This window comes from Serinus canaria, chromosome 9 (genome assembly GCF_022539315.1).
Source record: "Serinus canaria isolate serCan28SL12 chromosome 9, serCan2020, whole genome shotgun sequence".
NCBI classification, from domain to species: domain Eukaryota; kingdom Metazoa; phylum Chordata; class Aves; order Passeriformes; family Fringillidae; genus Serinus; species Serinus canaria.
Genome location: NC_066323.1, coordinates 7,987,405 through 8,009,778, shown reverse-complemented (window position 1 = coordinate 8,009,778; position 22,374 = coordinate 7,987,405). Strand labels below are relative to the sequence as shown.

Here is a 22,374-nt window from a genome sequence, read left to right as displayed (position 1 = left end):
CCACAGCTGGGAATGGGTCCTTTTGTGAGCTGTGCTTCTAGAGTCTGCGAGGAGGAAGGGGAAGTCTACTCAGAGAATGCAAAACAGATGGGAACAGAATCAGGAGGTCTTGCCATAACAGGCAAAGGATGATCTGCAAACAGGAGATAGCTACCAAGAAAGGTCAGAAGACACAGAAGTGGAAAGAACAGAGGCAGGGTGGCATGACACGGCTGGAGTGAGAATAACAAAAGAAAACAACAAATTAGTGGTAAAAATTGAAACAGAGTGAATGGGATGGAAAAGTGGGTGAAGGTACAATTGTCAAGGAGCTATAAAAGACAGGAACTCAAGAAGGGGGGCAAGAACAAAAAGAAGAAGCAAGAGAGAGGTCTCTCTGATTGTGCAGGAGAGTCCCCAACACATCACAGAACAGAACTCATATTGCCTGAATCTAAGCATTCCCTGAAAGTGTAGGCACACCTCCCATTTTCAATGCCTGGTTCCTTTTTTTCTAATTGCATTAGAAAATTCATTAGAATGTATTGAAAAAGTAAGGAAATCTAAAATTAGAAACAGTACCTGTGAGTAAAAATTCGGCATGGTTGTGTGCATCTGAGCTTTTTTTACACGGTATAATTGCCTGCCACATACAGATGGATGGAGACAGACATCTATCGTGACTGATGGTATCAGAACCATTATACTTCCTTTCTTTCTGAAAATAATAATTCAGAAGTCATAAAAATTAGCTGGAGCCCAATTTTAAAGAAAGATACAGTAATAATAACCCCTAGATCCATCACTAATTAAATCCAGCCTTTTTAATTCATTCCTTTCATTGCAGCATAACATGCAAAGGCTATCTTCTTGTTTTGACAAGAACTAAACTTACAAAACTATGCCAATGAAAGCCTTGAGAGTTATCTTTAGTTCTCTGCTTCTTTTCTTCTGAATATTTGATTGGTATGATTTTTTTATGTAACTTGGAAACTCTTTGTGTATACTGAATTACTAAGATAAGCCCAAAACAGTTTTTCTTTAGATTACAGTAGCAATTTAATAATTAATGCAAAATTACAGTAAAGACAGAAAGATGCAAATATAAGAAAAACAAAGTTTTCTTTCCATTTCCAGTCCCCCTGATGTGAATGAAAGGAATGTCACACTCTTGATGTATTCTCCCCACACAGCACATACACAACCATGAGTAGTGAGACAGGACTGAGTGGTCATTTACCACATGCTACAGTGATGATGTGAGGCTCCATTATTGTTTAACACAAAGATGACAATTTCAATTTGCTTATATAATTTACAAAATTAATTACTTTAAAAAAATCATCCTAGAATAAAAATCAGTGTTCCATGTGTAAAAATTTTGAAACAGAATGTTTGGATATTTTTAGAAGAGAACATTTCCATTCCTCATTGACGTGTTCCCACAGAAAGTTTCAATTATCATAAAACAGCACTTTCGGATGGAAGAAGCTGCTGTGAGAAAACTCCTGACCAGGCCTGTTCCCGCTCAGCCGCTGAAGAGCTCTGCAAAACTCCCACTTTCTCCTCCTGCTGGAATCACGCTGCAGCAGCGCTCTATCCAGGGCCCGCATCGCCTAACGAGCACTTTCCTTCTTGGCCAGCAGATGGCACAAGTCTTGTCACAGGGTTTATGATCGCCAAATTTTGACAGGTTCGTCATTGCCAGGAATGGTTTAGTAGGCTTAACACTCAGCGTTTCTTCTGGGTGAGTAACACTGTAGCTAAAAACACCCCATCTGTGCAATCTGTTTTAAATATTAAGCTCTAGCAATAGAGCTTCAATGCTTGCCAGTTACTTACTATAAGCAAAGCATATAAATAACACTCTAAATGTAATTCCATGAACATGAAAAATAAGGGCTACTCCTGCACGAGAAAAATTGCATTCTTACTGATACAGATAATCGGAACTAGGAGTCTGAGGTATGAAAATATGTCTGAATTACACCTCTGTTTACTCGTACTGCTGATATCCAGAGTCACATGATGGCCATTCTGCAGCTGTCTGAATTTATGTTCTCCTTCCCCTGTTCATTCTGTCTGTGACAATGGCACAAAACACATATTTTAACTGACCATATGAAAAATTCCTCAGCTTTACTATGGATGGACTATTGGATTTTTGCCATAATTCAGACATGATCTTTTCATCATACTCTGCAGTTTTAATCATACTCTAGTGCTATGTTCACGCAGTGTAAGCCATGGGAGAGAGCTGTGCAAACACTTGACATCGGAACATGGGGAGCATTAATGATGAACACTGCTATTTGATAGGATGTAAGAACCCATTTCTTTCCTTGTTTCCTCAGGTCTCTCAGCCAGCAAGATAATTGCTCCCAATTTAGGAATAACAGCTCTGAGGATAAATGAGTCTAAGTGGCTACAGAATTAGAAACGACACTACTACATGGCCATTGTAATGTAGACAGAGCTGTACCAAATCCAGTGTAGAATTTCCTCATATATTCTTTAAAAATAACAATGGGGATAGATATTTTCAATTCTGTAACCAGCTACTCACCCACAATTCCTAATTCTGCTGTGTTTACAAGACCACATTAGTGTAATGCAGCTCCCACAGTTTTAATTAAGCTTTATGTGCAAGTTCATTTGGGAAAACGTAATTAATAACACAATGTTTCTACTGCATTCTAAAATAAGAGGAAGGGTGTGTTAAGGAGTAAAGAGTGAAGGTTTTTCTAGTTGGGTAAGGCATCTTGCTGAAATGAATACTCCTAATACTGCAGCTACTGCAATGGTTTCAATCTGCTGCCCACTGAAAACTCAACCATAACCTTCAAAGGAGTAATTCCTACCACTCTGGAGTAACAGGGATTAGAAACTTCATAGTGATTCTTTTCTGCCATGACTACAGATAGTGCTGATCTGTGGGTTGAAGATCAGGCATTACAATACTTACCTTACTCAAATTAAGCCACAGAAAATAAGAATGCCTTGCAGAATCCAGAGTCATGCCAAAGGAATATTTTTGTTGTAAAAATGCAAAGACAAAATATATTTATGAAAGGCTCTGTATTAATTTGGTGGATGCCTCTCCACCTTCCACTGGACGCACTTATCACAAGATTCAACAGACCACTTGGCTTGAAACAAAAGAAATACTATAGTTTCAGTGAAAAACAAGGTAACAAAACAAGTCTGACTAAGGCAGAAAATGAACAAGGATGCATTTTTAACTGAAACTTAGATTACTATAAGAAAACTCAAACAGTTGGGCTAGACAAGAATTGAGGATTATTGATTTCGAGTTGGGGAACATAATGCTTATAAACAGAATATCAATCGGAGCATTTTTAAAGAAAGACTTTGTCCTACATGCCCAAAACACTATAGTTCAGGGCCTTGAAAAATCTACCAGACACATGTAAAAGAAACATTGTTTTATTTCTTACTCTAACCCTTAGGCATGTCAGCAGAAGTTAATTTCTTGCCATTTAATCCAATAGAAAAAAAAAAATACTAATGCCATTAAACATTATGAAGAAGTAAATCTACTAAACTGAAATCTCTTCCTTTTCTGTGTAAATTGTTCTACTAGATGTATATTGACTAAAAGAGTAGTAATGCTCACAAAATTAATAAAAACAAAGGGGTATAATAGGACATAACTCAGGCTCTGCAAAAGAAAAAAATCAGTTCCAGAAGGAATCCAGAATTCAGACTGATCATTTAAGCAGTCTTGTGACTGCTAAACTAAAATCTCCTGTTTGAGTGCAGAAGCCTGATTTTACATTTTGCTGAGAAGTCGGTGCTCCCATTAACCTTAAATAGCACTATGGGTACTCAGCATTTCAAAACTCAGGCCTTGGACCACTCAGCCAAAGCCTATCGTGTGGAAAGTTGATATTACCTGGAGTGCTTGAAATGGAAATTGAACAGTGCAACACCTCAAAAAGGCAATTATGGGCAGCATTAGCCATCAAAATAGCTTTTATATTTTACAGTGTTTTCGGAATTGGTGTAAGCCATGGCATTAACCACAGCAGCACTAGTGGTTTAACAGCTTTTTCCCCTGGCCCAGACACAGAAATTAGAGTGTTCTGGGCAATGTTTGCCATACTTCCTTTTTCTCTTGATCACTCCCACAATATAAACCAGGTGGAAGACACAGGCAAACCAAGCATAAACTACAAGATCAACTTTTTCTTCAGAATTTAGTACAAACGTGGATAGATCAGTAGATTTGCAAACAACTCCTCTCTCTGTTCAACTTCATTAAGTTGCATTTCTGTCATAAGACAACCAAGATGCCTCTGAAACTTTGACTCAAGTTGATAGATCTGTGGGTAGCAGCTGACAGTTTGGCATAGGAACAGCAGCAATATGAAGGTTATAAAGTGGGTGCACTCCACTCAAGACATTTCTGTATCAGCACTACTGTAGCTCTGCTCTTATTCACTGTAAATACATACTAGCCACCATCAATCCATCAACTGGAACAAATAAATATTCATACTATTTGGAAATTTATGAGAATACCTTGTCATTTAGCAATACTGTGCTTCTGCCCACCCCTCTGCCAATGAAAAATTATTACATTGATCTTAGACTGCAACACTAACTATCCACTAAATATTTTTATAAGGCAACCAAATTTTTGTCTGGATAGGGCCCATCCATTCCTTGTTTAGCACTTATTCTACAAAGACGTGTTTATTATACAGTCATACTTGTTTGAATAATCACCTCATGTCTCTGAAGAACCCAAACTGATTTGACTCAGAAGATCAATAATCTCTTCTGAAATGTAGCACCTAATGCTCTGTGGAAATCAGTCCTAACACTCTCAGCAAGGCACTATCAATTGATCAGAGAAAGAGACTAAACCCCTTGCTGACACTGAAATAAACTACCATCATTTGTACTGCCAGAGGATGCCTCAGTCATGGATTAAGACTTGAACTTCACATGCACTGGCTCAGAGGACCCCCACAAACCTTAACAGGATGTTATCAGCCCCAAGTGTACTAGGGAACAAAGTAAATCTAAAGAATGCAGGAGAACTTTTCATAGCTTACAAGTTTGACAAAACTAGTCTGAATCAAAAATTAGTCTGGCTAGTGAAAAACCACTTGAACATCCAATTCCACATGACAAACTTTGGAAATGGAAGCTTATGTATTCATGATTGGTAGATCTCGCCCAGTGTCATTCATGACTGGGAAATGTATGAGCTAAACTCTATACACTCAAAGAATAACAATTTCACAGTGAGAGATGGTAATACCAAAAATAAAATCTGAATCCCTAACATTAACATCCTGAATTACTAAGTCTTACTACCAGGCTGCTATAGAAAAAAAATTCACTCTGACCCAAACTGCAAACAGACTACAGGAGAACAGTCAAATACTCTTTGATAAATGGTGATAAAGCGCAAAACAAGAAATTGTGAGAAAGGGCTGATCTATCCAAGCACACTCAATAACACAGCAAACAGATGGTTAAGCAATATCAACACAGGAGTATCAACATAGCTAATACAGTGTTATCACTGCCTCCACAGTTTGTTTTATTCTCCTCAAGGCCCCACCATGCAAACATGGCAGGTGTGCTGGGTTTACTGCGCAGGGCACGTGGGTTCAGACACCTCAGAAACATCCTAGTGACTGGGAGAAAGAGCAGGTGAAGAATAGCAAAAACATGTAGAATGTAGAAACAGCAGCAGCAGATGTAGAAACAGCAGCAGCAGCTTTTGCATGAGTGTGTTGCAGATAATTCTGTAATGATATTGAAGTCTTAAACTACTACAAAGCTTGCCCCATTAAAGAGATCCCACAGAAAGCATGTCTGATGTTGGTTCTGTAGTCAGTATGCTTGAGTATCTAACATTAATTTTTATTTATTTATTATACATTTCCACTCAAAAGACATCTACTTAGGTAACAGAAGACAAAAGATCATTGATAAGAGGTTGATAACATATCACAACAATCTTACCACAAAAACCATAATTTCACTTGCATTTTTAAAAGGTACTGCAGTACTGCACAGCTGAATGTAACAACTGAGACATTTTAATATATACAAACTACATCCATCAGCTCAAGATTATGCTGAATTTTTTACCACCATTTTTCTTCTTGTTTTTCTGCCTACTGAGTTTTTTCATGGCTGTCTTTACCCAGGGTAATAACATTAATGCCCAAGTAGTATCAAAAAGCAGCTACCTTGAAGCAGCAGTGAGTATTTTCTAAAGGAAAAAGTCACTCTTCTTCTCCCTCCTTTCTTTGCAGCATTTCTTCCTGAAATCATGGGAGTGTGCTTGCTTGCTCATCACTCCTGCTACCCTAAACAACTGAGATAGCTTTGTTCTTCTGCACCAGCAGTTGTGCTCATGAACACTGACACCGAATTTCCTTTTTTAGACAGCAAGGACGCAGACTTTCTTCCTCTTCTCCCTCCCTCTGCCTCGCCTCCCCTCCCCCTCCTACAGTCTTTGCTGTGCCCTCATCTTACCTTCAGCAGCACAAGAAATCCATGCTGCAGTTTTTTTTCCTCGTTAGCAGCTCTATGGCAACAGCAGTTCTGAGGCAGCAGTCCTTTACAGTTCTCACTTCATTCTCCTTCCTTCTCCATAAAGATACACAGCCTGTTAGCCCAGGAAATCAGCAAAGACAATTCTGATGTGAATTACTAAACAGAATTCCACAATTATTTCAGAAAAAAAAGTGTCTTCCAGGGGGTACAAGAAGAGATGAATATTAGCAATGCAAATGAATAATATGAAAAGGAAACCAAAGAAATTCTTTTGGGTAATTAACTATAAAATCATCTTTGCAATAACTCAGCTTTCTTGGACAGAAAGGTGAAAAAAGAGAATTCTGAGCTTAAGATATACACAGTATTACATTCAATCCATTCAAATTAAGTCCTCTAAGAATATGTCATTGTTTGATGGAGTCTTTATTTGTTTTTAGCACATAAATTAAATCAGTGCTTTGTTTGTTAAAATCCTGCTGAAATAAAGGAAATAATGGCATATAAAAATCTTGTAGTCTTGTAACCCATGGAAAAATATATACCAGAATACATTTAGAAGTGGTAGCACAGACCTTAGAGAACAAAAAAGCAACAAAAGGAAAACTACCAGTAATTGGGTAGTTACTGAGTATTACAGTATCTGCCTGCTTCAAAATCAGGATTTTCCTGATTTCTTACGTTGTTTCTTCTAAGTTAATGAGAACAATAAGCTACAAATAAATGCTGAATATGACAGCAAAATAGCCAGCTACTTAAGACTCAGAAACAATAATTAGCAGAAGCTCTTAAATCAAAGCACAAGATAAAAATACTTTGAATAGAGACACCTACATTCTCTCTATATACTGCAACAATCTGCCAGTATTTTATAATCTAATCACTTTTATCACATGCACAAAATAAATCAATCGATAAATTCCTGCAATTCAGCATGAACTTGCAGTTCTCTCTCCTGCTGTGTAAAGAACAAAGGTTTCTGGCCACTGCCAATTGCTGTGACAAGAAGTGTTAAAGTGCATGTCCCTGATTGGCACAAGTAACACCACAGTTACTCCTGGCTGAAGTAAAGGCATCGCCTGCATCCTGTCTGTGCTTGCATCAGCCCATGCCCACACCTGCTGGAAAACGTGGAAAACAGGGGCAGGTGCTCCTGGACACAATCTGAGAGGAAAACATTGAATTCCTTACTAATCCAGCACCTTGCACGTTCATTTTTGCCTCATCTGGCAATATTCAGTTGGCACACCAAATAATAAAAAATAGTTTTCTGGGATGGGTTGAAGCACAAACAACTGAGGCTAAGGACTGGCCTACAGAGGCTTCCTAGCACTACACAGAAGCCCAAAAAACCAGAGCAGTTACATTTAGCAGCTCACTTGGCACTTCAGGTTCATGGGCACACAGCTGAGACTCAGCCACAAGAACATGCACTTCTAACACTGTTAAAGAGAAAAGATTTTGAATAGTTATTTTTCATCCAAAAAAATCTCAGAAGGATTAAGAAACCAAAGAAATAAAATTATTAAACAAGCCAGAATGTTGATCTTTATTAATTTTTTAAACTTTTTTTAAACTTTCCCCCACCCTGAGCTGGCTGCTTTGCAGGCTGAAGCACAGCTCGCAAAGCAATCAGTCCCAGCTTTACAGTTTACAAATTTACAATTTACAAAAAGAGATTCTTCAAAGAGAGATAATAATTTCCATTTTACAAAGAGATGAAAGAAGGGCACAAAGCTTAAACCACTCATCTATAGTTTCACATTGTGCCAGTATCAGTGACAGAAACAAAACTTGGGGAATCTGAGCTATTGTTACCTGAAGAAATGAACAGTCTCAATTTTCTTATGAAAAGAAAAGCTCAGTAGAAAACTTTCAGTTTATATAAATTAAGATTTACCTTGAGGCTAATGCTTCAGATCACACAGCTCATTTTATTAATGACAAAGTATTTAGCTTTATTGTTACTTTTACATGTTACAACAAGCTCTATAAAATGCAAAATACTATTGCGAAGGTTAAAATACTCATAGAAAAGAAACAAGAGAATTCAGTTACTATGCAATGCTGGATATGGACAGAAAGATCTTCTGCTAGGGAAAAATGAAATTATTTCTGTGATGTCTTACCGCTTAGAGATGTACAGATTCGAAATATTCTGACAATAAATACAGAGTGTATTACAGCCTGTAATACACTCAAAGCAAAGCTCTCTGTGCAGGGCTGTATCAGCTGATAACACCAGACATTTTGTTGTCACTAATTTGAGATAGGCCCTCATACCTCAGAGTGCTGCACGCACACTCTGGAAAGCACAGTGTGTTTGTTCTGACGTCCAAAAGTGTGATTGGGATGGGGACAGACAGAGTCACATGGCTCGTTGCTGTCACCAGTCAGGACACAAGCCAGCTAATGCGGTACACATATGTACAGCATACATTAGAGATTAGTACTTTTTTCACCACTAATGGGTCCCGTGAATTTACCCCTGTAAAAGTCAAAGAACTGCTTGGCCTTTTTGGTGTTTTCATCTTGGGTTTGGTTCCCACTCATTACTTCCTCCTACTAGGTGCATAACACTCAACATTTTTACCAATAGGGAAAAGTACTCAAATTAAATACAGACATAGGTGTGCCTGTAGTGGCTATTCCAAAACTTAACCAACTGAAAACAGCAATCAAAAAACTCAAGCAATGTCAGTGGATTGCAAACTTGTATTATCATGAGAACAAATAATGTGCAGAGATGGTTAATCAATAGCAGAAGGAAAAGAGTTTTCTTCAAAATAATGCACAGGGTTATATTTACCTTTCTCTAAGAACTGGAAAAGATATTCTTGGCCAATTGTCCCACAGAAATATATGACATGCTATTTCATGGCTTAAAAAATAAATGTAACCACAACTATGTCAGGGTGTTATCATCTGCCACCTGGTTCACCTCTCAGGTTTATTTATTTTTGTAATATAAAGAACAAACTCTACCCTGAAAGTAGCCTGCAACTTCTATCAAAGATTTCTAGGCCTCCTTCCATTACTGATACCCACATTCTTCAAGAATTTACCCACTCATAACCTTTGAAACAAATAATATCACCCCCACATTACAGTGAAGACAACTGAAGTGCAAAGAGAGCTCTCATTCCAATAAAAGTCAATGGCAAGTCTAATAAATATCACCTGCTCAATTTTAGTGCTAAAATTCCAATCTGTGGTGACAATAGGAGTCCTTAACACAACAGAGGAACAGAACAAAGCTGATTTCATGTGGCTTGACTACAAACCTTGAAAACTTGGAAACAAAGAATCTAAGTGCTCAATCAAGAAGAACATTCAAGATATAAAAGTGTAATTATTGAGTTTTATAGCATGCAGCAGCCTGGATGACTACAAAAATCATAGAAAGAAAAGCATATTTCTGTTTCAAGTATTTGGGTTAAGATTTTATTTTGCCAACATTCTTCTTATTACCAGAATCGTTACTAAAATTACAAGACCACCATAAGTGATTCCATATGACAGTTTTCTTATGCTACACTCACTTAAAGAATTAACAGTAATTTACATACTTCCACTAAAGATTAAATACTGACTTGCTAGAATTAACCCTAGTTTTTTATTAAAAGACCAACCAAATGCTAACCAAAGTAAAAGGAAATTTTTTCGCAAATTAAAAGTTTTTGATGAAACTATACCCACTATAAAAATAAGTAGCAATTAACTTCCCTTAGTTCTTTAGATTTTTTGACCCCCTGGGAGAGGGCTGAGAAACCAAGGTTCCTCTGAGGGCCCAGAGCACTTCTGCTGCTTCCTTTTCAGCAGCAGTTTACAAGAGCTGTCCCACTGTATAAAAGAAACACCATCTTAAAAATTCAGCAAGAACTTCACCATTCCAGAGCAAGAAATAAGTAATAAAATAACTCCAAACCCCTGAAGGCAGGAGGGTCACTACAAGTCTGAATTCAAACTTCAAACTCTAAGAGGAGATGAATTAATGGATGAATAACCTGAAAAATTCACACAACTTTGCTGGGTTAAAAAAAAAAAAAAAAAAAAAAATACCCAAGTAAGTTAGTCTTAAATAGTTTAACAAATTATTATAATCAAGAAAAAAATCTAACTGGGAATGAGAGAACTTAAGCTAAGAAACAAAATCCTGCACAAGTGAAGCAGGAACACTCCTTGGAGATGTGTGCTCCAAGCAATTAGGAGGCACAAGACATAAACCACCCTGCAAACATTTCAGACAAGTGAGTCAGCTGGCCAGCAAAAGGCCCTGTCCACCCCACATCCTCTGCACAAGCCGGAATATCTTGAATAGACTGAGCATGTGGAACAATTAAATCAACCAAAGCAGTTTAAATCCCACTGCATTTCCATAGTGCTTGGCACCTAAATAATTTAAGCATCTTTGAATATGTTCCTTATTGGCCTAGTGCACAACTATTCAGTGAGACAGAACTTGGACAGAGAGAGGAAATTCTGGATGTACTTTCAATTCACTCAACAGGGACATCACTGAGATTTCACAACACAAATTTGACTACAGTTACAAGGACTAGAAATATCTGTCAAAACATAACAAAGTTGTAAATAACTTTAAAAAAGGATGACAAAGCAAGCCTAACAACCCAATGTACTAAAGTCATCATAATGTGCAATTCAGATTACACTGAAGTACTACAGAATACAAAGCCGGCATTCTCAATCCATTAAAAACACTGTATCTTCCGCATTTTTATTGTTCAGCTTTTTAGACTGTAATTTCAATGGAGTAACTAAAAATACTTTTTAGCATTAATAACACCCCAACTGTATTTAAATAACAAGCATGGGACTCCAGGAATTTGGACTTTTTTTCTCCTCTGGAGTTCCTCCAGAACCTCTCCACTCCTACATCTGAGGAAGCACGCTTTTGTTTAGGCAGGATCCTTTGGGACTGATGAACTGAAAATATCACTTCTTGCTAACAACACCCTAACAAATCATCTTGATCCTTAACATGACCTATTGTGAGCAAACTCTGTCTGTTTACCATTACCATCCTTGCCCGGCCAGTCATGGCAATCAAATAATACAGTCTGAACCCTGGCATCAGACTTAAAAATGCAGGAAAAGAATTCCAGGATCTTGCAGATTTCCTATGAAGTACCTGGCAGTTTCATGGCAAATTCAAACCATGCCATGAGATTATTAAAAGGAGATTTCTGAGATTTCCTAATGCAAACTGTACCATCACCTTTGCCAGGATATTGGTGAGCAGGAATTGCTCAACTGGAGCTCAGTTTCAGGAGGTGTCAGCTCCTACTGCTTTCTTTAACTACGTCACTCCTTACTTCACTCAGTCTGCATGAATAATCACTGGAAACCCAGCTGCTAAACCAGCTAGTCCATCTGTTACGCCTGTTAATAAACGTATTATTATGTTCACTCTCACTAAAGAGCTCATGATTCAGTGGGATTGTCTTTTTGGGAAACATCTACGGAAGTATATTAGGTGTACACATATATATGTGTGGTTGTGGATCCTATCTTTAGCAGCCCAGACATATTATTTAGTGTCTTCTTGGTTTCCCTTCTGCCTGAAGATAACATGAAGCTAACATGGTGCTTGGGGAGCAAGTTTTCAGTTGAGGTTGCTTTAAAAAGCTTAATCAGATTTAAAGCCAGGGGACCACTAGAAATCCCAGTGTCATTACAAGATTTTTGTCAGTGACAAAATCTCACCTTTTGGTACCTCTCAGTTTGATGCTTCCTGCTCAGAACACAAATAATTCCAGGCAGAGTATGGCTAACAGTGGCCTAAAAATACACAAAGTAGGTATGAACACACATGAAAAGGCCGTTTACAATACTGTAACCAAAGAGAAATTTTTCAATGTTCTACAAAGGTTTTAAAGAGTATAAAATGTAGGATTTTCTCCTCTAGTACAGTTAGGGGTCATTGCTAATACAAGATGCCTGGATATCTTATTTCATAAAAATAGAAGACCGATTCTGCATTTCCAACTGTTTGCTTGAAGTTTATGAAACAACATTTTTTTCATATTTTCATTTGGTGAAAGAAGTCGATGATTTCCACAGGAGGAAACACTGGGGTCCTTTTCTCACATACCTTAATATACCATATGGAAGTGCAACATCCATAAAATAAATGCCTTTCACACGGAACTGATGATTTGGTTCTTAAATCACAATTTCATTGTTCCAGTCATACAACACTTGAGGCAAATAGAGCATCTGCCAAGGGGCCACTGGACTGAGGAGTGTCACTGCATTAAAACAACCATGAACCAGAGCAAATGACATGATCCAATAATTTATCAAATTCTGCCAAACTCTGCCACAACCACGTGACAGCAGAAACCAGTCTGCTCACAGGCTTTACTTTGAATTAAAGCATTAGGTGAATCAGAAATGAACAAAATCCTCAGACACATGGATATTTCAAGGTCCTCAATAAAGGCCAGTGATTAGGAGCTCAGGGTGACCTGTTTGGCTCTGTAGTTGCCTAATGCCAAGAAATCTTGGCATTTAATCAAGAGACCTCCTACTATTTTAGCCAATAAATTACAATACCAACTTTTAAAATTGTCCCTCTTGATTGAAGATAATAATTTTTTTTAAATTTCAAGGTTTTTTTATTTTTTTCGTAGAATGAAGTTTGACCAAGTATTGTAAAACAAGATTTGCTGCAAGCTAGAGCAATGAGAACAATTTCTCCTTAAAGAAAGCCAGTAAAGCCTTGTTACTAGAAAACTTCTGTCAAATATGAACACTCAAAGTGATTTGAATACCTGGGTAACCTGAAATGACACTGATTTCTTTATTGGAAAAGATAAAGCAGATACTTGTTTCTTAGATGCCATTCCAGGTCTGTGAATAATGATGGCTTACCTTCCTGAAATTCCCACGTGTCTGGAAACCTTTTCCTCTCAGATTTGCAAATCTACTAAGACTTAAATGCAGTGCTTGAATAAAAATATTCATCAAATCAAATTCAAAAACTTCCCTAATAAATATTCAGGATTCTTAACAAATATTCAGTTTGTTTCAGTGTTTGTTTCAGTAATATTCAGTGTTATTTCTCCATTTAGACTCAAACCACTTCTAATGCAGTGGAAAATCTAACTGTGCTAGCCCAAAACTGTGTTCACATTCTTTCTTCGGTCCATCCTGTTTGTTTTTCAACCAGAGGTTAATAGTCCACACAAACTGGCACATTCATTTAAAAGGCTTCTGGCTATTGTTGCGTGTCTAGCTGAATTGCAAATAAGAAATATCCTCAATATTTTCTAACCAGGAGGGGTGGACAGAAAGAACTTGAGAGCATTAGGATAGGCTAATAGTGGAGCTGCATTTATATGATTTTGCTGGGATAGTGGTAGGTTGTACTATTTCTACAAATAATATTGCCCCTGCAGATGCTATCATAGGAAGATTTAAGGTATATACAGTCTTTGAGACATTCACTTTATGGATATTCTAGATGGTTCTAGACAATTTACAATATTATAGACAAGTAAAGGGTTGAGTTTTTCAAGCACTGCCTCCATTTCTTCATATATAATCACTATGGAAACAGATTGCAAAGTGATACACATAAACCATACAAAGGCTGCACAAAATTATGGCTTATAATTGATATTACTTGCCACCATAAGAAATAGTGATTAATTGATTAGATTATTGTGAAACCTGATACGAACATTAAAATGATTGATTTTTTTTCTGCCACAGTAGAAAGCAGATCATGCAATCGGTTTGCACAGTAACAGTTCTTCGTGCTTTATTTCGGACTGCACTAACCTTTAAATTATTCTTGCCAGTTTTTTCCGTGTACTGCGATCTGCAGCACATCACGGCACCGTGCTTTCGGCAGCACGCCGAGGACCACCTAACCTGTCTCCTACAAATACTCCTGCATTCCCTTCAGGAATGATCCACCCTCAGCGCCTCGAGACAAGTTTGCGGAATCCAGTCACGGGCCCGCCGGCCTGCACTGGGTGTGAGCCCGGGCCGAAGAGCCCTCAGAGGCGCCTCCATCTGCCCCCCTCGCCTCACGGCCTCTCCATGAGCTCCCAGCGCTGCCCCCTCAGGACTAACGCTGCCCCGGCTCCGGGAACGCAGGGGGAGAGCTTGGGGTGTGTTCCGCCTGCCAGGGAGGAGGAGGAGGCGGGAGCCATTTCTGTGTGTGGATCGGGCGGATGGGCGACCGCCGGCCCTCGCCCGAAAAAGGCTCTTTCCCTCTCCTGTTACCCCCCAACTCCCGGGCTTTAAAAACAACCAACACAGTGGGGAAAACTCGGCCACGAAAAGGGGCCGCTATGCCGCCTCAGCCGCTGCCGCAGGGCCGCTCGGTGTCCCCTCAGCCGGGGTAAGCCAGCGCCGCCATTCCCCCTCCCACCCGGCGCTGCAGCAGGGACCGGACGGGAAACCCCGTGCGCGCGGGGGGGAAGGGGAGGCAGAGGGAGGAAGGAGTGGGGCGCTGTGACGCACTCAATGGTGCAATATCCTTCCGCGAGCCGAAAAAAAAAAGTAGTTCTATGTTCCACGTAGCCTCCTAAACCCCAGAGGTTCATACACAACCTTCGGATTAACTGAAAAAGTCGCGTGACGGGAATCTCTTGGGATACAGGGCTTAAACTGGAGGGATTCTTGCTTTTTTGCGCGTGGTATAAGGTGTATATCCATGCGCAGAGCAGAGCGCAACGAGTCCGGCAGTAGGACGGGTATATAAGGCGGGCGCCGCGGAAGGCTTGCCTTTTCAGTTGAGGACAGAGCTGGTGATCGGAACATGTCAGGGGGCTCCGCGGATTATAGCAGGTATGGCGGGGGCCTAGGCTCTTTCCACATTGGGGGGCTTCGTGTGTTATGCGGGGGCGGCCAGGGAGAGAGGAGAAGTCAAAAGAGGTGGAGGGGTGGGAGCCGGAGCGCCCTGGGGGAGGCAGGGAAGCTGTGCTCAATCAGCCCTGCGCCCTGGCCCCTCCCGTTCTAGACGTTTCTGTCCCTGCTCTCCGCTTGCTCGCGGTTCAGCAACGGTTTAGCTCTAGTCCTCGGGGCTCGATTTTCGTTACTGGCTTTCTTAGCAGTCCAGTCAGCCCTAGTAAGGATTTTTTCGATATTAATTCGCATACAGCTGTGTTGTAGTTTTAATATTTAAATGCCTTTCTGTGGATTATTTTTTTTCCTTGTCGTTCTGTTCTCCCTCGCGCCGTTGGTTCGCCCCGGGTTTTTGGGCCGCGCTGAAGGCGAGACCATTATATTTTTTTGCGGGGGGAGGGGGAGGCCCCCCCCGGGCGATCGCCCGGCGCCGTCCGCCCGCAGCGCCTGGTTTGCGCAATCCCAGGGGTGGAGCTCTCGCGAGAGTTCCCCGGCGGGGCGGGGCGGGGGGATCCGCTGCAGCGCCGGGAGCGCGCCTGCCCGCGCCCCCCCCCCCCCCCGCGCTGCCGCGGGAGCGCGCGCTCGGTGCGGCGATGGCCGCGGCGTCGGCCCCGGCCCCGGGAGCTGGGCACCAGTTTCAGTGGCGCCCGGGACACTGGGGAGCAGGGATAGGAGTTTGTCCATTGGCAGAACCTCAGAGCACCAGCTGGAATGATCTGTCACGGGTCCCGCCGCTGTCTTAGCCGACGAGTCTGCTCGCTTCTGCGTGGTGGCGGCTCCTGTGCTAACAACGTGTTCTCTTTCATGGCAGAGACCATGGCGGCCCAGAGGGAATGGAGCCCGATGGTGTCATCGAGGTGAGCATTTACGGACTGACCTGAGAATTTATTCGCTGGTGGACAGGGGTATTGGATTTATATATATATTTTTTTTTCTTTCTTTATTACAGAGCAATTGGAATGAGATTGTTGACAATTTCGATGATATGAATTTAAAAGAATCCCTTCTAAGGGGCATTTATGCGTATGGTTTTGAGAAGCCTTCAGCTATTCAGCAGAGAGCTATTATTCCATGCATCAAAGGTATGCAGTAGATTCATTAATACCAACATCGGATAATTAGGAAAGCATTGTGAAGTGCATATGTTATTTCATTAGTGTGCAGTAATAACTAATATCAATCTTCATTGAACAAGTGATATGATGGTACACCATCTTTCGGGACTGACCTGAAATGGAGAGACCTCTTTAGTACTGATCACTTACTTCAAGGGGATTAAGTAAAACTAACACGATTGACCCGTGTGGGAGCAGTAAATGTGTATCCTACTTTTTTTAGGGTATGATGTGATTGCTCAAGCTCAGTCAGGTACTGGCAAGACAGCCACATTTGCTATTTCCATCCTGCAGCAGTTGGAGATTGATCTCAAGGAGTCCCAGGCACTAGTATTGGCCCCTACCAGAGAACTGGCTCAACAGGTATTGATAGTGTAGTTTAAAAAAAAAAAACAAAAACAAAAAACTTTGTGTGTTGCATAGGTTTCAGGTTTCACAACTGTGAGACATCTTTACCAGACTTCTTCAGGGGCACTAATAAATATCCATTCAGAACCCTTTTTGTGTCAAATAATGGGGGATACAAACTGGCTTCTGTCCCGCAAGTCCTCTGCCTCCTTGAAGAGCTGAGTTGATAAACATGGAGGGTGTGCTGGGGCAGGGGTGCAGGAGGCAGCTGCTGTGCTGTGTGTAAAGTTGGAGGGAGCATCTTCAGCCGAAAAACACAATTAATTACTAAAGCACAGTGTTCTGAGTGGAAACAAAAAAACTTGTTTGGATGCTATTTAAACTTTAATGCAGTTGTGCAACATGAAAACTGCAGTGCACATTTGGTTACTTTCATGGTTTTGTTTCTTTGTATGTTTTCCTGACAATATAATTGCATGTCTTTCACCTTCAAGGCTTGGTATTCTGTTATACTAAGTGGGTGTGGTAATCACTTCAAGAACACTTGAATATTTATCAGTAATGAGGGGTCTAAAAGTACAATGCTGAACCAACTCTAAAGTAGAAAACCTACTGTTACCTTCAACTAGACTATACTGAAATGCCAGTGCTATGTTACAATTTTTCAAGGTCAAGTTCAACATACTAAATCAGACAGAAAACATAATTAAATAAGGGCCTTTTAACTGAATGTTAAGCCTTTGTTCTGATCTAAAGCTGTTAAGGTGAGGTTTGTTCTGAAATCTAGCTTGTAGTGCTGCCATGGAGAGAGATTACTAGAGTGTTCAAGTGCTTAACATGCAGCCTGAAAGCTTTAGAGCTTGAGCTCACTTTTCCTGGCCCTGCTCTCAGCTTAATTGTCTCATGGCAGTCACTCAATCTGCAAGTTCAGCCAGTAAAAACAAAAATGTAACTTAGCTGTTCCTCTGCCTTCTTAAGCTCTGTGAAGTTGGGCAGTCTTTTTAGTATCTCTGAGTTCCATAGTCCTTGTTTGGTGTCTTGGCTTCAGGGTCCACAGAAGCCAGTGATAATGGTTTAAGCTTTATTGTCCTATGAGCTACTAATGGAAGGTTCTATTTTAGATTCAGAAGGTAATCCTGGCCCTTGGAGACTACATGGGAGCAACATGCCACGCTTGTATTGGTGGCACAAATGTGCGCAATGAAATGCAGAAACTCCAGGCTGAGGCTCCACACATCGTGGTGGGAACTCCAGGGCGTGTGTTTGATATGTTGAACAGGCGCTATCTTTGTAAGTATGAACCTCATTGTGCACTTGCTGATAAATTTCCAATGAAAGCCTCGTTCCCACTAAGCTTTAGTGTATTTGTTGTCACTGTAGAGAGTTGTGCTGGAAAGCTTAGTACAAAAGCATGGTATTGAAGGATTGTGTATTTCTGAAACTTCATGAGATGCTTCTTTTTCCAATAGCACCAAAATGGATCAAAATGTTTGTTCTGGATGAAGCTGATGAAATGTTGAGCCGTGGATTTAAGGATCAAATTTATGAGATCTTTCAAAAACTAAGCACAAACATCCAGGTAAAAACTTCTGCATGGTAAAGTGATGCATGCAGATTTGATTACGGTGTGGCTAAGAACTGAATTGCACAAATAAAAATAGTAGTATGGGGTATGCGCTAACACAGAGTAATGTATTTTAGGTTGTGTTGCTGTCAGCTACAATGCCAATGGATGTGTTGGAAGTGACCAAAAAGTTCATGAGAGATCCCATCCGTATTTTGGTGAAGAAGGAAGAACTGACTCTGGAGGGTATCAAGCAGTTCTACATTAATGTTGAGAGAGAGGTTGGTACTCTTTATACTTGCTCTGACAGGAAGAGTTAGGTTCTCTTACCTTCTTGTTAAAGCACTGTGCTAAAATTGCGGAAACCAAGGCTGAGCTTTAGTTTCTGCAATAATGCTAGTAGAGTAAATGCAAGAAGAAGAAAAACTATGCACTAGATCGAAAAGGACTAGGGTGGACCTCTTTCTTAATGTCCAGTGTCCTGTGTCTGAAGATTTGGTGCAACAATTGATGCAAAAACTTGTCATAGTTTCCAGGTTATACTGAATGTAGTTGTGTGCCAAAGCAGGCTTTATTGATTGTTGTATTGGAGTTCTGTTCCTTGTTTCAAGTTCCTGTTATGTACTGAGCTGTGTCATGATGTGTTTCCTGATGATCTTTGTCCTGTGCAGGAATGGAAGCTGGATACTCTCTGTGATTTGTATGAGACACTGACCATTACCCAGGCTGTTATTTTCCTGAATACAAGGAGAAAAGTAGACTGGCTTACGGAGAAAATGCATGCTAGGGACTTCACAGTCTCAGCTCTGGTAAGAATTGCTACTTCAAATCACTTCTGAAATGCTGTGTATTTACGGGAGAAGGAATGGTGAGGAGGGGATACGAGTGAGAAGCAGGAAAGTTATAATATAGCTGTGCAGTGCTGTATTATCGTTCCCCCTGCTTAAAGTAAAATGTTTCCTTTCTATCCCTACCTGCTTCGTTCCCACAGCAGGTAGGGACGCTGGGATTCATACATGCCTTTGTTCTTCAAAGAATATTGTGGTTTGGAGCATTGGAACTGTACTAATTGCAGCTTTTTGTTTTAACTCCAGCATGGTGACATGGACCAGAAGGAACGGGATGTTATCATGAGAGAGTTTAGGTCAGGGTCCAGCCGTGTCCTGATCACTACTGACTTGCTGGTGAGTACTGTCTTTCATTGAACATGTTCCTGTTACAGCCTTGTCCCAAAAGCTTCATAATTAAGTGATGGTTTTTGTAACCTGAACTACTGGGAGCTTTTTGGAACAGCAAAGACCATGCTCCACTATGGACTACACAGTTGTAGTTCATAACTAATGATGTGGTTGACAAAAGCCTGAAAAAGATAAATTTGAAAATAGCCTCTAACTTGCATTAAAGACTTGATGTTGCTTTGCAGGCTCGTGGCATTGATGTGCAGCAAGTGTCCCTGGTTATCAATTACGACCTGCCGACCAATCGTGAGAATTACATTCACAGGTCAGTTGGCTCTGCCCCCTGTCAGTCCCTGTGCTGTGCTGGATGGGCATTGGCACACACCCTCCTCACCTGTAGATCAAAACCTCACCAAACCAGAGGTGTTAGTATCCATGCATAAACTTCTCAGAGCTAGCAGGGAATGCAACCACTTCTCGATTGGCTGTAAAAAAGCCCTGCCTTGCACAGCAGTGGTTCTAAAACAAAGAAGGAACAGAACTTTTGAACACTTGAAGCAGTGGGAAAACTTAGATATGTAACAGGTTTAATGATGAACCTTATAGTTGTGGGGAAAATGCCAGCAACTGATTTGCCTCTTCTCATGTAGGCTGTGACATACAAGTGTGACAGTGCTGCAGTATTTTGACAGCAGGGTCAGCTTGGTCAGGGTTTTGGCTCATCTGGAATTGTTGCTGCTCAGTGACAAGACAGACCTTCTTTCTAGCTTGTAAGGGCTGTCTTTGCTTGTGGAGGTTCAGCTGTGTCCATGTTGTGTGTGCTATATTTGCTGCTGGTGGCTCCTTAGCGGGATTCTTCTCTTTGGTGTGTCTTCTGGTAGCAATTCCAGTTTGTCTCCCTAGGTTTAGTTAACTGCTTCTAGTGACTGTCCCTAAATTAAGTAAACTGTGCTTTGTTACTTGATGTAAAAAAATACAGGAGTCGATAGCAGCAGTTGATGACACAAGATGGTGCTCAGAAACGACGTTGACGTAATTTAGGACGTGGATTCGTAAGCGGCACAGTTTGAATAAAGAGCGAGTTGGTATTTATTTATTTATTTTGTCGTGATTATCCCCTAAGTTCTGTGAGCCCTTTCTGTGTACTTAGCTCCTGCTGGCAGCGTGCTCTATTGTGCGGTCTGTAGGAAGGTGGAGCTCACGGTGGGAGTAACTAAACCACATGCCCTAATGTGTCAGTGACTGATGTGGGCTTAAAGACAAATATTAAGCTTGGATTTTACTCTCTAAAGGAAACAAACAAATCCTAAGTTTTCCCACTGGAAACAGGTTGAATTGAGATTCTGAAATGTAGTGTGCTGTTCCGTGTTACTGGATTAACTTGTTAACAGTCCACTTGTTAAACAACAGCCGTGTGCTCTGTGCTTGGGAGTGAATGCATGAGGGGTGGGTGCATAGTAAAACAGAGGGGAGAGTCTGACCAGGACTTCAGAACACAGCACCAAGCATTAAATGAAGATCTTACTTTGCAGCCAAAGAGTAACCAAAGAGTAACCCTGCTGTCTGCCACGGAATGGACCTGCTGTGCTGCTGGCACCAGCTGCTGGTTTTCCTGACCAGCTGTGACTTGGGTGACAGCTGGCCCTCTTAAGGCAGCATAGACTGGCCAGTGGCAGATCAAGAATGGATCTTGTGGACATGTAAAGCAGATGGATGAGGTTAACTTAAATGTAAATGTGTTTTCTTTTTGTGCAGAATTGGCCGGGGTGGCCGTTTTGGCAGAAAAGGTGTGGCTATCAATTTTGTCACTGAAGAGGACAAGAGGATCCTGCGAGACATTGAGACTTTCTACAATACTACAGTGGAGGAGATGCCGATGAATGTGGCTGATCTCATTTAATCCCCGGGATGAGGTGGTTGTGAATCCAGTGCTCGCTGTTGCTGAATAGGCGATTCACAACGTGCATTGTGCTTCTTTCTTTGGGGATATATTGAATCTTGTCTCAATGCTCATTACGGATCAGAAATACAGATTTTTGATAAGAGAAGCGACTTTCTGTCGTGAGCTCTTGTGGGGAAGGCCATTGGCTTTGTCCACTTTAGGGGTTAGACTGTTGGGGTTGGGTGGAAAGTCATGGGGTCTGTAAATTTTTTCTTTATTAGAAATTTATTTCCTAGTTCAATAGAAGTGGTTGTATTAGATGTTCTTTATCATTTAATAATTTACTTATGGACTAAAAGATATAAGTGCTGTATAAAGTCAGCCAATTATGTTAAACTAGCCTACCTTCCTTTATTGTATGTACTTACACCTCAGATTAAATTGGAAAGGCCTTTCAAAATCTCTAAACTTTTATAAGAGCATTAAAATGCATTTTTGTTTCATATGTATTTATTCAATAAAGTATTTAATTAGTGGTAAGTGTGATCTGGACCCTGTTGCTAAGCCCCAGCAAGCAAGCAATCATACTATTGTCTTAGTTAGGGTTAAACCCAGTAAAATTTGCCATATTGCACATGTCTTAATGAAGTTTGAATGTTCAATAAAATACTTCTATATTCACTTTAATCGTAAATAGTTGCTTCTTGGGTGGTGGGAGGGTGACGGTGACCTGCACTGTCTCAAGGTGGGAGCTGAGGGTAGCAAGTGCTGCAGCTTTGTGCCCACAGCTCCCATACTTTGTCATTAATTGCAGGGGTGGTTCTGGAGTCTAGAGCAGATGAGCCTCACATGCCATTGGGGCTTGGGGGTGCTGTACCT

At 40.7% G+C, this 22,374-nt stretch overlaps 1 protein-coding gene and 3 non-coding genes across 4 annotated transcripts; all 4 read left to right on the top strand.

Annotated features, from left to right (window-relative positions):
• Positions 1–15,195: 15,195 nt before the first annotated feature.
• Positions 15,196–22,182, top strand: EIF4A2 (eukaryotic translation initiation factor 4A2). Its single transcript, XM_009089072.4, has 11 exons — positions 15,196–15,351; positions 16,220–16,265; positions 16,358–16,490; positions 16,747–16,886; positions 17,993–18,161; positions 18,341–18,450; positions 18,573–18,716; positions 19,107–19,244; positions 19,530–19,619; positions 19,859–19,938; positions 21,369–22,182. The coding sequence occupies exons 1-11, from the start codon at positions 15,323–15,325 to the stop codon at positions 21,511–21,513; spliced, it is 1,224 nt and encodes a 407-aa protein (XP_009087320.1). The 5' UTR covers positions 15,196–15,322; the 3' UTR covers positions 21,514–22,182.
• LOC115484005 (small nucleolar RNA SNORD2) lies at positions 16,601–16,671 on the top strand. The gene has a single exon (XR_003944762.1). It is a non-coding gene; the product is annotated as a small nucleolar RNA SNORD2 (small nucleolar RNA).
• On the top strand, positions 18,764–18,944 carry LOC115484003 (small nucleolar RNA SNORA81). Its single transcript, XR_003944760.1, has one exon. It is a non-coding gene; the product is annotated as a small nucleolar RNA SNORA81 (small nucleolar RNA).
• LOC115484009 (small nucleolar RNA SNORA63) lies at positions 19,326–19,453 on the top strand. Its single transcript, XR_003944766.1, has one exon. It is a non-coding gene; the product is annotated as a small nucleolar RNA SNORA63 (small nucleolar RNA).
• Positions 22,183–22,374: the final 192 nt, after the last annotated feature.